At 46.0% G+C, this 17,328-nt stretch overlaps 1 protein-coding gene across 2 annotated transcripts; it reads left to right on the plus strand.

The window, feature by feature from the left end:
* The first annotated feature begins 6,548 nt into the window (after positions 1-6,548).
* Positions 6,549-17,016, plus strand: SOWAHD (sosondowah ankyrin repeat domain family member D). Of its 2 annotated transcripts, none has more exons than XM_066640119.1 (2): positions 6,549-6,593; positions 14,284-17,016. In XM_066640119.1, exon 2 carries the CDS (start codon positions 14,417-14,419, stop codon positions 15,458-15,460), a length of 1,044 nt encoding a protein of 347 aa, XP_066496216.1. In that variant the 5' UTR covers positions 6,549-6,593; positions 14,284-14,416; the 3' UTR covers positions 15,461-17,016. The 2 variants fall into 2 exon arrangements, with proteins under 2 accessions (XP_066496216.1, XP_066496215.1); XM_066640118.1 differs by lacking the exon at positions 6,549-6,593 and adding an exon at positions 8,821-9,065.
* The last annotated feature ends 312 nt before the right edge of the window (positions 17,017-17,328 follow it).

Raw genomic sequence — 17,328 nt, forward strand, 5'->3', positions numbered from 1 at the left:
TTGTTTTTTTTAAAAGATGCATTCATTATCTGTAAAGCAATCTTAACAATGACCTGCATAGAATAAATGCATCTCTGTATGCAATGTAAAATCTATTTGTCTACATAGGAATAACATGCCACTTGTCCTTTCATTTGGGACACCAGTGCAATACACAGACTTGCAACCCTGCAAAAAGGTTCACTATGCAAAACGTATCACTATGATACAGGTAGTATTTACTTGTATTGAAAGCCTTTCATTTACTGATGACAAAAGTAAATTTACTTTACCTAAAAGCAAGAGGAAAGATATTGAAATATAGCAACGCCATGGAACATTAGTTTTTTACATTATTCATTACTTTAAAAAGTAAGGTACAGAAGATTTGAAACTACCTAGTAGAGCTGACTTCTCCTATCTTTCTGAGAATTGGATCTTCTTAGAACCTTTTCCACTTAAATTCTTGGTTCTCTTTAGCTCAAAAGCTAGGTATACTAAATTAGCCATTGTTGAGTGAGACATTGATAGTCTTTGAGGTCTGTTAATTCATGTAATCACTGAGAAGGTCCATTCACAAACTGCTGTGCTACATGCAAAAGTTCTTATTGCCGATAATTTCTTCTTTACTTGGAATGGTAATATTGAAATTTTTTAGATAATTAAGCCTTCCAGTTTCATCATCTAAATTTTCTGCTGCAATTATTGCCTGAAGAATCTCTTCATTGTCATAGAATCTTCTTTTTATTTCTGCTAGCACTACATCCAGAATTTCAAAAAAGTCAGAAGCATGCTTACTGTGGGTGTCACTACATGATGCTCTGTTACCTGTTGTTTCAGACACTACATAATCATCAAGTAAGGAATTAAATTTCCTTTCCTAAATTTCCATCCAAATGGATGCCAGAGCCATGCTTTTCTCTCCCCCCCAAAGAGAAAGGCCCTACCAGACCCAAACAGCAGAAGTGGTCCATCCAAAATCTCAGAGGCCAGAGCCATGCTTTTCTCTCCCCCCCAAAGAGAAAGGCCCTACCAGACCCAAACAGCAGAAATGGTCCATCCAAAATCTCAGAGGCCAGAGCCATGCTTTTCTCTCCCCCCCCCCCAAAGAGAAAGGCCCTACCAGACCCAAACAGCAGAAATGGCCCATCCAAAATCTCCTGCATGCTCACCCCTAAATGATGCCAGAGTCACTCAGCAGCAGCCCCCAGGGTCCTGCAAAGTGCCTGCACAGCCACACAACTCCCAGGAAGGCACTGAGCATGCTCCCTCCAGGCTTTTTCATGCCCACCTCTCTGGTGTCCTGTGACTATCAGCAGATCCCCATTATTGGCCCCTAAGGTGAGTTACTAAGCATCAGCAGCCTGAGCTGATTGGAGGAGGCTGCCTGCAGGGAGGGCTGAGCTCTCAAGGAACAGGAGCTAAATTGGAGGACATTCCACATTTACATGACAAGCATGGAAAAAATGCCAGGGGGGCAAACTGCTGGCTCAGGGGGAGGGCAAAAAACCCCTGGCCCCCCAGCTATGGCCCTGCTCTCTGGTTAGGCAAACTTCTTGTTATGAAGAACCTAAGAGGAATCCAGCTGGATCAGGCCCAAGGGTGCCCATCTGATCCAGCTACCTGCATCTCACAGTAGCCCACCAGATGCAAGACAACAAGAGACTTGCATCCAGATGCCGTCCCTTATTTATTATTATTATTATTATTAACAGTATTTACACCTGGCATTCTGAAATCAGGAGGTTGCACACACCCGTCATAGCTTGTAACCCATGATGGACTTTTCTTCTATAAATCTGTCCAATTCCCTTTAAAAGGCATCTAGGCCAGATGGCATCACCACATTCTGTGGCAAGGGGTTCCACAGACTAAATACAAGCTGGGTTAAAGAAATATTTTCTTTCATCTGTTCTGGCATAGAACTTCATCTGCTGGATTTCCAAGAACATCAGAAGAGCCCTGCTGAATCAGGCCAAAGGCCCATCTAGTCCACCTTCCTGGATCTCACAGTGGACCATCAGATGCCTCAGGGAGCATTTAAGACAAAAGAGCACTTGCACCTGGCATTCAGAGACAGCCCACTTCTAGAACCAGGAGGTTGCACATACCCATCAAGGCTTGTAGCTTGTGATGGAGTTTTCCTCCAGAAATCTGTCCAATCCCTTTTCAAAGGCATCCAGACCAGACACCATCACCACATCCTGTGGCAAGGAATTTCACAGACTAATTACACACTGAGTAAAGAAATATTTTCTTTGGTCTGTGTTTTGCCAAATTCCTACTCCAAGCTTAGCCTAGAGAATTTATGTCCACTTGAAGCTAATTAGTTCCCCTCTTCACTTGAAATCACCCTAATTCTGCAGAAAGCACTGCTGGGTATTACCCCATCACTAGGGTAGCTCACCTGTTCAACCTGCAGAGGTCCTCCTTCCTTTCCTCTCCTACCAGCAGCTTCTCCAGCCACCACAGTAACACCTTGGTTCTCAGCAGTTCTTGGGTGGGGCAGCCACACACTAGTCTCCAGCAGTTTCCCTCCATCCACACTCTTTCCTCTTGATCTCTCAGAACCCAATCCTATGTCTCTATACTCAGAAGTAAGTACCATTATAGTCAGTGGGGCTTACTCTCAGGAAAGTGTGGATAGAATTTGCAGCCTTAGCCACATTGACTAATCTAGAGATTAACAGCCCTAGCCTGTCTACTCAGAAGCAAGTTCCATTATAGTCAACGGGGCTTACTCCCAGGAATGTGTGGATAGGTTTGCATACTTTCAACATTGCTTCAGTCCATGAAGGGTAAGGACCATCCTGCAACAGGATGGCACAAGGACTATTCAACATTACCTTCTATGGGTATTCAGTACAATCTGTGTACAGTGTGCATAGGTCAGTTACATACACATGGAATAACTGCAGGCTGCATTGGAGTGGTCCAGTCCTTTGCATTCACTTTTTAAACATTGTATTGGCAACCTTCAGTCTCGAAAGACTATGGTATCGCGCTCTGAAAGGTGGTTCTGGCACAGCGTCTAGTGTGGCTGAAAAGGCCAATCCAGGAGTGACAATCCCTTCCACAGTGGGAGCAAGTGCAGTCTGTCCCTGGTCTGTCTCCCTGGCTATGGGCCTTCCTTCTTTGCCTCTTAGCCTCAGACTGTTGGCCAAGTGTCTCTTCAAACTAGGAAAGGCCATGCTGCACAGCCTGCCTCCAAACGGGCCGCTCAGAGGCCAGGGTTTCCCACTTGTTGAGGTCCATCCCTAAGGCCTTCAGATCCCTCTTGCAGATGTCCTTGTATCGCAGCTGTGGTCTACCTGTAGGGCGCTTTCCTTGCACGAGTTCTCCATAGAGGAGATCCTTTGGGATCCGGCCATCATCCATTCTCTGACATGACCGAGCCAACGCAGGCGTCTCTGTTTCAGCAGTGCATACATGCTAGGGATTCCAGCACGTTCCAGGACTGTGTTGTTTGGAACTTTGTCCTGCCAGGTGATGCCGAGGATGCGTTGGAGGCAGCGCATGTGGAAAGCGCTCAGTTTCCTCTCCTGTTGTGAGCGAAGAGTCCATGACTCGCTGCAGTACAGAAGTGTACTCAGGATGCAAGCTCTGTAGACCTGGATCTTGGTATGTTCCGTCAGCTTCTTGCTGGACCAGACTCTCTTTGTGAGTCTGGAAAACGTGGTAGCTGCTTTACCGATGCGCTTGTTTAGCTCGGTATTGAGAGAAAGAGTGTCGGAGATAGTTGAGCCAAGGTACACAAAGTCATGGACAACCTCCAGTTCATGCGCAGAGATTGTAATGCAGGGAGGTGAGTCCACATCCTGAACCATGACCTGTGTTTTTAAACAAATACATGCCATTCATCCAAAAACAGGAGTGCAGGTACTTGTATGCACATGTAAGGTGATGTGTGAATAGCCCTATATACACAAGCCAATCTGGTGTTTGGGGTTAGGAATGGCAACTGGAATCATGGGGAAGGGGGGCTTGAGCTCAGAAATTGGGAGGTACACCCATCGGGCAGCCCACTTCATGGGAAAGGGGTAGTGGCTGGTGGGATGTGAACTTGCACCCAGTGCTGGGGTATACTCAGGTTGCTGGGGGTCCTGGGGCAAAGCCAGGCCCTGGGGCTCCACTGATGCTCGTCCTCACCCCTGATGGCATACTGGGTGCTACCATCACCACCATCAGTACTGAGGGCTCAAGAGTTTGGCTCAGCTGGGTGGGTCCTCTGGCAAGTGCATATCCTGTTCAACCTCTGTAGTCACTCTGCTTGTGCCCCCCCATATTTACCTACCCCTCCAAGCCTTATGCTCCCCCAGTCCTCTATATATCACAGAGCATTCTGGGCCAGTGCAATCCCCCAATTTTAACCAGGTGTGTGCCTGGGAGAAAGGAAAGCTGCACCATCTCTCTCACACTGCAGCACAGCCCTCCTAGGGAACTCAGTGTCACATGAAAATAGCTGTGTGTGGCGCTCAGAGGGTGTCCTTTTTGACCTCAGAGTTCCAACGTTTGCCCAGTCCTCCTGGCCTTCAGCCCCAGCCATGCACTGCAGGGAGGAGCTAACCACCCTTTCCCACTAGTGAGACATTAGCTAGAGCTCAGCCTGCACATAAAAGAGCTTTGCTGGATCAAACCACAGGTCCAGCTACTCCAACATTCCACTTTCCACAGAGACCACCAACAAGTTGCCTCCAAGAAGCCCCTGAGTAGGTCATGAAGATGAACAGAAGTCCCTCCCCTGCTGTTGCTCCCCAGTAACTGGTATTCATGGGTACACTTCTGAACATGGAAGTTCTCCATTAGTAACATAAGCCAACACACATTTTGCTGTCCTAAAAGTTAGGCCTATTCCTGGGTAAATTTGAGGTGCTGATTGTAAACTGTTATAAATGTGAAATAAAATATTTTCTTAAAAACAAAAAAGAAAAGTTACCCATTCTCATGCCTGCCAGAGTGGGGTACCTGGCAGAGTGTGGCAGCCACAGCTCATGCAGTGGTGAACCTCCTGGGTGGAGATGACCATGTGCAGAATTGCATTCTCTACATACTCCAAAAATGGTTCAGAACCCTAGCAATAAGAACAGCATGGGAGGCTACCTTTCCCTGGTGGCTTGAACCAGTGCATATTTACTCAGAAGTGAGCCCCGTTGTTCATTTGAATGGGACTTACTTCTTGATAAATGTGCTTTTGGTAGCACTAGTGTGTCCTGACAACAAAAGTTAACCATACACTGCCCCTGGTGGATATATCTAGAAATGCACCTAGACTAGGCTCATCCACTGTTCCACAGCTTGATGTCTCATGACTATGCGCTAGTTACGAAACTGACATATTAACAGTTTGGAGAGACAGGGCTCCGCGATCTACTCATTTTGCCTCGCGATCTACCGGTAGATCGCGATCCACCTATTGAGCACCCCTGCGCTAGTATAACTGGTCTTGAATCTGCAGCCAAGGAAAAGCACCTCCTAGATTAAGGAGAAGGCACAGTTTGGTACACCTTTCACAATTTTTGCTATTAATCAGTGCTGGCCCATGCATGTGGCCAGCTGAGGTCGTTCTTTCAGGTAGCGAATTGGTGGAGGGTACCCTTGTACATCTGTCCACCCGTTCCCAATGCTTCTTCTCCTCCTCCTCCCATTCCTGGATTTAAAAAGGAAGAATGAAAATGAGGAGAGTGATGGGCCAGTGCATTGGAGACACTTTCCTCTGTACCTCCTGTTTTGCTCTGTCTCCCTCTTCATTTTCCAATCCAGGGAGGAGCAGAAGTTAGCACATCACCTGGTAAAGGGGGCAGCCTTTGCCAGCTCTCCTCAGGCACCTGGAAGACTTGGGCTATTTAATGTCAAACAGAATTGCTAATATAAATATTAAAATGTTTCCCTGTGACCTCTGCACTCTGCCTGATGAGGGACCTGTGTGTTTCAACTAGGAATGGGGACAGAACAGAATAACTGCTGGACATTTTATTCTCCCAGCCTCACCCACCTCACAGGGTTGTTGTGAGGACAAAAGGAGGGGAGGACCTATATTCACCACCCTGAGCTTGTTGGAGGAAAATATAAATACATATTCTGAATGTGGGGAAACAGCTATTATTGTCTCCTTCCTTTTCCCAGAAGCCCCGAGTGCAAATTGAGATTCTGCCTGGCACCTAGTGAGGCTAGTTGTCATTGAATGTGTTTAAATCCTCCTGTGCTCCATTTTAGGACACTAATGGCAGACATGGGGGGGCTACTGACTCAGGCCCTCCCACCTTCCTTTCTGCTCTGCTTACCATCCCAACCAATGAAGAGTTCTGGAGAAAAGATTTTGCAGTGATTTGGTCAGCTCCAATAAAGGCCACTACCAGAATGTGGCTTTTTTTTTTTTTTAATCCCCCCATCTCATATGTTTTCATTCATCAGAGTGTGCTGGCCACAAGGACGCTCTGCCTCTTTTCCTTCATGATTATCTCCCCCCCCCCCCCAATCAGCCCAGAAGCCATGAAGAACTTTTATTTTATTATGAGGAAGTGACATTGCTCTTCGTAATCTTCAGGAAACACTTGACTTTAGGACAAGGCAAGAAACTGGCGGAGGACAGAACTATTCTGCGTGCATCCGAAAGAGTAAGTTATGACCTTTGGAAAAACTGAGCACTGTAAACAAGTCACTCCTCTAAGGTGTTAAGTACTTTCTAATAGTGGGGCTTAGCATTCATATCAGTCTTTTAAAGTTAGTTTTATTTTCCTCAGAGCATGAATCTGAGAGCACTGGTGCTTACCTAGCTGTAGGATCCTAGGCATATCTACTCTGAAGTAAGTCCAACTGTGTTCAGTAAGTACTTCCAGGTAAGTGTGCTTAGGATTGTAGTCTCAGACTGAATTACTGTGCACACTGAGAGTAAGCCCCACTGGATACAGTGGGACTTACTTCTGAGAAAATATGTATAGCAGTGGTTCTCACACATTTAGTACTGGAATCCACTTTTTAGAATGAGAATCTGTCAGGATGTACCAAGTGACATAATCAAGCAGGAAAATTTTTTGACAATCGTAGGCTGCAGTCCTACCCACACTTATCCAGGAGTAAGTCCCATTTACTATCTTTGTTAAAAGAATATACAGAGTAGCTTGTTAAGAGCTGTAACATTTCCCCAAATGCAGTCACATACCATGGCAGCATCAAGTCTACTATATTAAAAATAAAATATTGAAATGAATGGGGACCCACCTGAAATTGGCTCGCAACCCACCTAGTGGGTCCCGACCCACAGTTTAAGAAACACTGATGTATAGGATTGTACTGTTAGGGCACAATCTTAACCAGTTCTACTCAGAAGTAAGTTCTATTTTGTTCAATGGGGCTTACTCTCAGGAAAGTGTGTTTAGGATTGCAGCCTTAGGCTCTGAGCCACCATCCCACAGGTTGATGACTCAGGACTATGCACTAATATAGCTTTTCTCCTGGAATCTTCAGCCAAGGAAAAGTGATTGTGTGTTACTGTGACATTAGCACTCTGTATATGCTCAAGATATTAGCATTCAAGGTATTATTTCAGTGCTTCTTACCAGTGGTAAATGTTGACATGCAGGAGCTTGTCATGAGACCTCTCCATAGCCATGCAGTACAACAGCAGACAGTACAACAGTATCAAAAAAAAAAAATTAAATTTCTTCATTCAAATATTCTCTTATCCTGCCACTTATTTCTACTTTGATCCCTCCTTTAATGATGTAATCTCCAGTTTTTGGAGTGAGTCACAATACTGTAAAACTTCTGTGGGAATCAGGACCCCTCGCTGGATGGACTTTTGCCCTCTTCCACAGTAGAGCTTCTGTACTCACAGGGTTAATACTGACCTTCCACACAGGGTTGTCACAAGGATAAAGGACCCTTAACTCAGTGGTGAAGCACATGCTTTGCAGGCAGAAGGAGCCAGGTTCAATCCCTGGCACCACCTTGGCAAAGACCCCTGCCTGAAGCCCTGGAGAGCTGCAGCCACTCCCTGCTTGCTTATCCTGAGCCATCTGAATGAAGCACCTGACTCAGTATTAGCAGTGGCATCACTGGGGTTTGCATCACCCTGTGTGGGAGGCCAGCACGTCACCCCCATGATAGGTGCCCCAGGTGGTGGGCGTGAAGACGCACCATTGCGCTGCCCCACTGGTTTTTTGGCTATAACTTTTGATAGAATAAAGACAACACATTTTGTTTCATTGCATTCTGCATGAAATTATGCATCGAATGATATATAAAATTATGGTATTATATGAGTGTACCAAGATTTTAAAAATTTTGGCCAGTAGTGGTGTCACCCCCCACCCCGTGCACCCGTGCGCATCACCCGGTGTTGGCCTCCCCCTCCTTAGCGACACCACTGAGAGTTAGGCAGCTTGGAATAACTGAGATACTGTATGTGAGGCACTTTGAAACTGAAGCATGAGTGCTGTGCAGCTCTCTTAATCTGTATTTACATGTGTTTTCCAAGCAGAACGGTATCAACCCCTTCCCAGCGTCCTTTGATGAGTGGCTCCTTCCAGGGATGGAGTCCAAAGTCAATCCCTTGCAAGGTGGCTGGCCTGACTGGTTTTCTGGGGCCCCTCCTTTCTAGGCTGCTGTCCCTGGATCTGTTGCTCTGCCAACATGGAGGATTTAGAGCTGTGAGCACAGTGTTACTTTTCTTCTCGAGCTGTGAGCACAGTGTTACTTTTCTTCTCCCCCAAAGTGGGGGGGGGAGGTCTCCCCCATTGCTCTTAAGATTGCTGTCCACCGAGGCTCAGCACCGCATAGAAGGCAGGATTGAACAATCACATGCAGCGGCTTGCTCTGTTGTCGCGAACAGGCGGTGCAAAGGTCACCCTCTGGCTCTCTTAGTGTGCGAGAGAGTGCAAGACTCACCGATGGCAAACGTCTCACAAAGGCACACAAGCCGGCTGCAGGCAGCGTCGAGGCACCAAAGGGACGTGCTTTTGAACAGGAAGGAATCTCCAAGGCCGGCTGCAGGGTTCATAGAGGCCACAGCGGGTTCCAGGTTGGGGACACCCACCGGGCCGCAGCATCAGCTCAGCGTCGACCCCTGTGCAGGCACACCTGGAAAGGTAAAAAAAAAAAAAAAAAGGAGGCTCTGACTCATTCTTCACTGGAACAATGTGTCATCTCTGGTTTCTTTTTTAAAATGTTGAGCCAGGAGTGAAATCTTAGCAGGAAGGGCAGCCTCCAGGAAGGATCTACAGCTTGTGAGTACAAAGAAATGGACGCTGGGTTTACCGCTGGTAAAACAGCACCCTAATAAAGTGATGAAAGGGGAATAAGGAGAAGTTGAATCGCAGACAGTTTTCATCATGTCACCTTTAAATCCATGCTTGTATTTCTGGGAGCAGAGAGCTGATTCAGCACCCCAGCCAAGGGTTTGATCTGTGAGCTGAATAATCCCTTGTTCAAAACTCACCTGAAGTTTTGCCATAAGCAACACACCATCTCAGGCTACTTACAGGGCTGTTGTAGAGTAATGCTTAGATCATGCCCCCTATATATCAGGAGTTGGGGAATAGGACTTCCCAATCAGAGGGCGATATTTCCACATCAATTCATGCTCTAGTTTCTCTCTCTTTTTGTTTTAAGCTCTAGAAACTGCTAGAGTCAGTGCTGAAGGAATTTGCTAATGAATCTTCTCTTCATCTCTTCCTACCCAACCTGTGGGTGTAGGAATATATTTGCCTAACAAATATATTTGAAACAAATATATTTGCCTTCTGAGATTTAAATACTTAGTGGGGGGGAAGGTATCAAAACTTTTGTAAATATATTTTAAGAAGATATTTATATTCTGTCTTTAAAGTTGTACTGTTCTGAAAGCATCAGAACAATATAGAATGATAGAAAGTTTCTACTGCCACTCACGCTGGAGACAGATGATAGGGTATTGTTCCTTCCCCCCAATAAATGAAAGAGCGATAACTGCTTGTGGTGTGAACACTCATCCCATTGGTTCCAGTCCTGTTCCCAAAAACTAAAAGCTGCAATAGGGTCATGGCTTTCATAGGACCATCTAGAACAGTGGTTCTTACACATTTAGCACCGGGACCCGCTTTTTAGAATGAGAATCTGTCAGGACCCACCTGAAGTTATGTCATGACCAGAAATGACATCAAGCAGGAAAATTTTTTAACAGGCTGCAATCCTACCCGCAGTTACTCCTGGGTAACTGCGGGTAGGATTGTAGCCTAAGACTGTTAAAAAATCTCATTGACTATCATTGTTAATATACATAGCAGCTGGTTAAATGTACAGGTCTGTAACATTTCCCCAAATGCAGTCACATACCATCGTAGCATCAAATCTAATATATTAAAAATAAAATATTGAAATGAATGGGGACCCATCTGAAATTGGCTCGTGACCCACCTAGTGGGTCCTAAGCCAACATATTGAGCAAGTTTGAGTGCCACAGAACTCTTCAAACCCTCAAATTTTATACTTCATGACAGTTTTAAAATAGAAGACAAGAAATATGATGCAGCCAGGGCTGGTTCAAGCCCTCCTGAGGCATGAGGCAGCGAGCTAAATGCAGCCCCTTCTTATGTATCAGCCTTTGCTCCTCCCACACCCTAGATGAGAAAAGGAAGAGGGGACAGAAGAGAAAATATCTCAAAAGCTCTAACCCACCATTCTCCTCTCCCCCACACTTCCTCTTCCTTTTCCATCCAGAAAATGAGAGGAGGTGAGTGGGCACTCCCTGCCAATCTGGTGCCTGAGGCAAGTGCTTCAGTTGGCCTCATATTTGAGCCGGCCCTGAACACAGCCTTAATTACATTAAATTGTGCTAGGGCTTTACACCTTTGTTTAGTATTTAACAACACATCTTAATCTAATTAAGGGTGCATCACACCTACAGCACTCCATGGTGCTGTGTGCACAAAAACTTAGTTGGGTGGAAAGAAAGCAAGTGCAACTTATTTGTGGACCATCTCTCTTGTCTAATTCATTAGGGCTCTGGACTTCTCAAACCCCAAAGGAGATCACCCGAGGCCCAGTCACTCACCAGTTTCTGCTGCAAAAACAGAAGCTGTTTCCCCGGTTGGTTCACATGGCCGGTCTCAGCCTGAGGCCTTCTAGGCTTGGCTCTTAAAAAGACAGTGCACAATATTTTCCATCACTGCCCAACATTTTCTTCCCTCCCACATTTCTTTATTTATTGTTTTCCTTAGCAACCAGCCTTTAGGAAAGGGAGGCTACTGACCTGAGTGTAAACCTCACTGTGTTCAAGCAGGCTTTACTTCTGAGTAGACATGCATAGGCTTGCACTGTGGAAAACTTACTTCCTACTTGGTCCTCTTTGAGAGCCATAACAAAAGATACTACCTACTGTAGCCTTTGGAATTTTTTTCTCCTAGTTGATTGACATGGCTATTTATGACTTCTGTGTGTTTTGAAACTGTGTTGTGCTGGAGGCAAAGTTAGTGCAAATAAATCTGTGTACACTATGGAAAGCACAGTCACCCTCAAACCTTTTCATATGCTTACTAAGAAGTAAGTCCCATTGAATTCAAAGGGGACTGCAATTGCACCCTAGTAAGTGTGTTTAGGATTCTGTCCTTATAGGGCAATCTGATGCAGGCTTACTTGAAAGCAAGTCCCACTGTGTTCCTAAGTAAATTTGCATAGGATTACACTGTAAATCACACTTAAAAACTATGCTCTATCTCTGATCCAAGGAGGAAAATTTCAGACTACCACCCATTTTAAAACACATTACTTGAAAATAAGGATCAAGATAGCCAGAGGGCAATGGCATCACTAGGGTTGGTGTCACCCAGTGTGGGGCAGAGAGGGAGGGTGGTGATGGGGTCAGGCAGAGCAGGGACAGGGGAAGGGCAGCAATGGCTAGAAAAGTTTCTGGAGCCCAGGTTACTGGGTTTCCCAATGTGGAGCCCAGGTCTACCCGCTGAGTAAACTTGGCCTCCCAGTTGGCCAAGCCAGGAAATGTCCAACTCCCCTCCTTTGGTCTTACCCCCTTATGGTATCACCCAGTGCACTCCACACCCTGTAATGACACTACTGCCACAGGGGGCCCTGAGATCAAGAACGTGGATTACCATGTTGATTCATAAGAAAAAATCCAAAAAGCACATTCTCGTAATACCATTGTTACCATGATTGAGATGTACACAATTATGCAGGTGATGGATAGAGTGGACAAAGGAATGTTCTTTTCCCTCTCACACAACCCCAGAACCAGGCGACATCCACTAACATTGAACGTGGGAGAGTTAGCACAGACAAAAAAAAAATATTTCTTTAGTCAATGTGTCATTAATCTGTGGAACTCCTTGCTACAGGACGTGGTGATGGTGTCTTGCCTAGATGCCTTCAAAAGGGGGTTGGATAGATTTATGGAGGAAAAGTCCATCACAGATTATAAGCCATGATGGGTGTATGCAACTGCCTGGTTTTAGAAGTAGGCTACCCCCCCCCCCAAGGCCGGGTGCAAGGGAGTGGCACCAGGATGCAGGTCTCTTGTTGTGTTGTGTGCTCCCTGAGGCATCTGGTTGGCCACTATGAGATACAGGAAGCTGGACTAGATGGGCTTTTGACCTAATCCAGCAGGGCTCTTCTTAGGTTTTTTTTTTTTTTACCAAACTCAAAATACCAACCAAACTGGCACAAAGCCTTGAGCAGCAAGGCGAAATGGTCCCCAAAGTCCTGCATTTTGTACAAGTCTTACCATGTAGTCCGGAGGTTTTGTGCAGGCTCTTCAGAGCCAGCATCACAAGGTGCTGGGTACCATCTTGGGCTGCACTCTGCGATGATAATGTGTCAGTCCCGATTGTACTTGCATGTTTAGAGAAGTAGAAAATCCAGCACTCCGGAGGATGTTCCCTGCACCATTCCTGTGAGCTAAATCGTACACAGACACCCACAAAGATACTATTAATAGCAAAATACATAGGCGTGATTGTATGGAACAAAATGGTGCAGTATTTCCTTCCAACTTCCAGAGGAGTGGCCATGATCATCAATTGCAGCAAAAGCAGCAAGGAGTCTTGTAGCATCTTATAGTGCAATCCTATGCATGTCTGCTCAGAATTCCCATTATGTCCCATTGGGAGTAAGTCCCTGTGGGGCTTACTCCCAAGAAAAGGTGTATAGAATTGTTTCCTTAAAGTAGTGGTTCTCACACTTTTAGCATCGGGGACCCACTTTTTAGAATGAGAATCTGTCAGGACCCACTGGAAGTGATGTCATGACCGGAAGTGACTTCATCAAGCAGAAAATTTTTTAACAATCCTAGGCAGCAATCCTATCCACACTTACCCAGGAGAAAGACCAATTGACTATCATTGTTAAAAGAAAATACAGAGTAGCCTGTTCAAAGTACAGGTCTGTAACAGTTCTCCAAATGCAGTCACATACCATGACTAATACATCAAGTCTAATATATTAAAAATAAAATATTGAAAGGAATGGGGACACACCTGAAATTGGCTCGACCCACAGTTTGAGAAACACTGCAAGAGTAATTTATTTCAGCACAAGCTTTTCTGTGAGACAGTTCCCTTCATTATCAGATGCATGGCACAAAATCTTCAGTGGGTGTGTGTACGTGCAGACACAGAAATAAAGAAAAAGTAAATGTGCTGTAAAGCTGGGGTTAAGGAACTATGGTGTGGCTGAGGGGCTGTCAGTGTCATTATTCTGTAAAGGTAAGTGATCATTCACAATCGAACAAAGCAGCCTTGGAAGTGCAAACCTAGATATGTCTACTCAGAAGTAAATCCCACTGAGTTCAGTGAGGCTTCCTCCCAGGTAAGTATGTACAGGATGGCAGCCTTAATCAAGTAGTGAGGCAGGAACCATTGTTTCCCACCTGTGGAGGAAGGGACATGAAATGAGGAGATTTTTTAAGATAACACAAAATGAGTGCACATCAATTCCAAATTTATATCCACAGTGATGATGATGATACAGTCTCCTTGGCTGAACTTTGGTTACTGAAGGATGCAGGGAGATGGGTGCTTGGCTTTACTTGCAAGCAGCAATGTTTAGGAGAGATTTTGCAGGCTGTGGCTCTGTGCATGCAACAAACCTGGAACAGATAACCTTTTCCAAAGGTGGGGAAGCCCATCAATGGACAGCAAGGACACAAAGACAATAAGAACCTAGGGGTTCTACTAAGTCTTTGAAAACCACCAATCCACAGGAAGCGATTTTGTCTTACCCTGAAATCTTCATCTTCTTGCCTCTAGGCCAAGGCTGGCCTATTTCACAAGTGTTTTCTTCCTCCTGGGTAACTCTTTGTTCCTCTTTTGCATGCAGAAATCAGGAAATGCTGATGCTGTTTGAGGGCTGAGGAGCTTGTCAGAGAGGGAGGCAGTGCGCAGTCCTTGCAGCTTCCTGGAAGAACTGGTCATGGCTTCACAAGAGCTGTAGGAGAGCCTCCTGAGGAAGGATGGAGCCTGGAGGAGGGAAGATGGCCAAGTGGCAAAGGGAGGAGAGCTTGGAACGAGGACGGCCAGGCAGCAAGCTGTTTGGTGGTCAGGTGGGCACCTCCCAGTCTCAGGTGAAGGGAGCTGAGGGCAGCCAATCCCCGAGTCCTGGCACCCGTGCAGAAAGCCTGATTCTCCGCCGAGCACATTTGCCTAACAGGAGTCTCGGCCGGTCCAGCAGGCGGTCAGGTAACTGGGCAATGGGACCAGATGGAGCCAGACTCTCTGTAAGTTATGGCAGCACAAGGAGGAAAGGGCTAAAGGAAATGTTGCTGCAGAGCAGTCAGGTGAAACCCATGTGGCTGCCGGCATCCACCAAGGGTGTTGCCGATAGCAACGTCACCTCCGTGGATGGGTTGCATGAGCAGGAGTATCTGGAAGTCAATTCGGAGGATCTCTCCTTGGCTCTGGACCCACTGGAGCACGAGTGGATGCTGACCGTGGCGGATGGTGACGCTGCAAGCATCCTCAACCTGCTCACTCAGGATCCCAGCCTGCTCTCCAGGAGAGACTTTGTCACCGGCTTCACTGTCCTCCACTGGCTGGCCAAGCACGGCCGGCATGAAGACTTGATTGAGGTGATCACATTTGCTGAGCAGCACTGCTACCCAGTCGATGTCAACGTCTTCACAGCCAGTGGTCGGCTCACTCCCCTGCACTTGGCTGCCCTGCAGGGCCACGAGATGGTCATCAAGGTGTTGGTAGGAGCCTACGGGGCCAACACCAGCCTTCGGGACCACAATGGCCGCAAAGCGTGGCAATATCTCCGTGCCGATACTCCCCAGGAACTGAAGGAGCTCTCAGGGGCCTGCGAGGAAGACCTGGCCCTGCTAAGAGCTGGCAACACCAACAACAACTGTGCGCCCTCCAGGTGGGGAGGGATCCATGACTCAAAAGGGGCCTGCAAGGAGACTCAGGATGGCGAGCAGAGGAGCCGGGCAGCCACCGGGCTGTCTTATTTCAGGAACATGTTCAGACAAGCCATTGCCTTCTTTCAAGAGAGATAGGAGTCTGCTGTGTGGGAGAGGTGGTTTGACCTGTTGGCTGTGAGCTGCAGTTTGACCTGTTGATTATGAGTTGACTGTGAGCTGCAATTTTCCTTGCAGCTTCTCCTGGGGGGGATAAGATCGGAGCCAGAGGAAGCCCAGGGGATGGTTGACCATGATTTGGCTGCAGCAAACCTGCCCAGCCAGCCTCTGGGCTGTTGAGAAATCCAAGGTTTGAAATTCTGGGGGGAAAGGGGCAGACAAATGAAGCTGGTGTCACATCAGCATGGCTAAGATGGCAACCTGGAAAAGCTACTTTAAATTCTCCTGCTCCCTGAAAAGCAGCTGTGTCCAGGGTGCGAACCCCATCGCCTTCCCCACAAAAATTCTATACCAAGAAAAAAGGAAAATCAATTCTGCAGTCTGTGAATATTATGTAGATGTTGAATATTTGCCATGTTTTTAATTTGCATAATTTATAGTTCTGGGGACTTTAGTCATGGGGAGTGGCAAGGAAGTATACTTAGCCCTACCCAGAACAGCTGGAAAGCTCACTGAGATTCTCAGCTGACTTCAGAAATTTTGGTGGACATTGCTCACATATTTTCAGTGATCTGAAGAGCTAGAAACTTGACCTTGCTTTTGAAAAGTAGGAGATTCTCAGGAAGCTGAACTCTGCCTGTTTTTTTTAAAAATGGTATTTATCAAAAGGTGGCAACCTGTAATTTTAATTCATGGTTGAGCTGACTTCACTCTCATTCTGTAGTTTTGCTTAGCAGTTCTGTTTTGAGTTTACGAGGCCAGAGTGCAGACTCATCTGATTCAGCATGGCTAGGCTGTGCTGAATGATCCTGAGTATGCAGTCTTGCTTAAGAACACCAGAAAATGTCTTGCAGGATCAGACCTGGTCCAAGCAATCTGAGAAACCCAGAGGTCACCAACTAATTTTCAAGAAATTGGACAGTGATCCACTGTAATCTGTCTTCTGGGGGTCATAGCTGAGTGGTTTGGATTTTGCACCTAGAAAAGTCACCTATACATGGCATATCCAAGTACAGATGAGAACTGAAGTTTAAAATGTTGGAGAACTGCTGCCAGCTAGATGGCCCAATGAAAACTCAGTACAACAGCTTCATATGGTTATCCTCTACCTACCCAATTGGTAACACAGCTATTTCTCTTCCCTTGGAAAAAAAAATCAGATGTGGGAATTGCTTTTGTCACACCCTGGCTAACTTAATTTTTAACTCATGCCTTATTTATAGGCCTTTATTGCAGAGTTGTTGAGACATGAACCAGCACAGGCTTTGCCCAAGTCACATGGGAATAATTTCAAAAACACACTTAGAAAGTGTCACGTGCAATCTTTTGAACTATAGGGGCATTTCTCAGTTTCAGATAACAAACTACAAAATAAATCCACTGGAAAGGGCTGTGGGTATTCCATGACTCCCATCTCCTCACAGATTTTCTGAGAATTGGGTCAGGGCTTATTCATTTTCTGACACTTGTCTTGTGTTATCAGGATCCTGTACATTCCAGCAGTGGGAAAGAGAATGCATAACTTAAATAAAGGAGTGGGTTCAAGAGAAAAGCAAATAGATTCCAGTGTGGCAAACGCTTGGCTGTGGTGGAGAAGCTCGCTGGTTGTGAGTTTCCCTTAAATCATAGGGTAGAACATCCGCAATTTCAAGAAAAGAGAACTAATTTAAAAATAAACTTTAAAAAGAGTGAAATTGAAAGGCACTTGTGAGAGTGGGAAGCAGTGTCCCTTTCAAAAAGTGGTGCTACAGGCACTAGCCAATATGTGTCAGTACCACAACTTTGACTACGAATTCAAACGGCACTCAAAATAGCAAGGACGAGCTTGCTGTTTGAGAGCTGTGAAG

Source organism: Tiliqua scincoides, chromosome 12 (genome assembly GCF_035046505.1).
Source record: "Tiliqua scincoides isolate rTilSci1 chromosome 12, rTilSci1.hap2, whole genome shotgun sequence".
NCBI lineage: Eukaryota > Metazoa > Chordata > Lepidosauria > Squamata > Scincidae > Tiliqua > Tiliqua scincoides.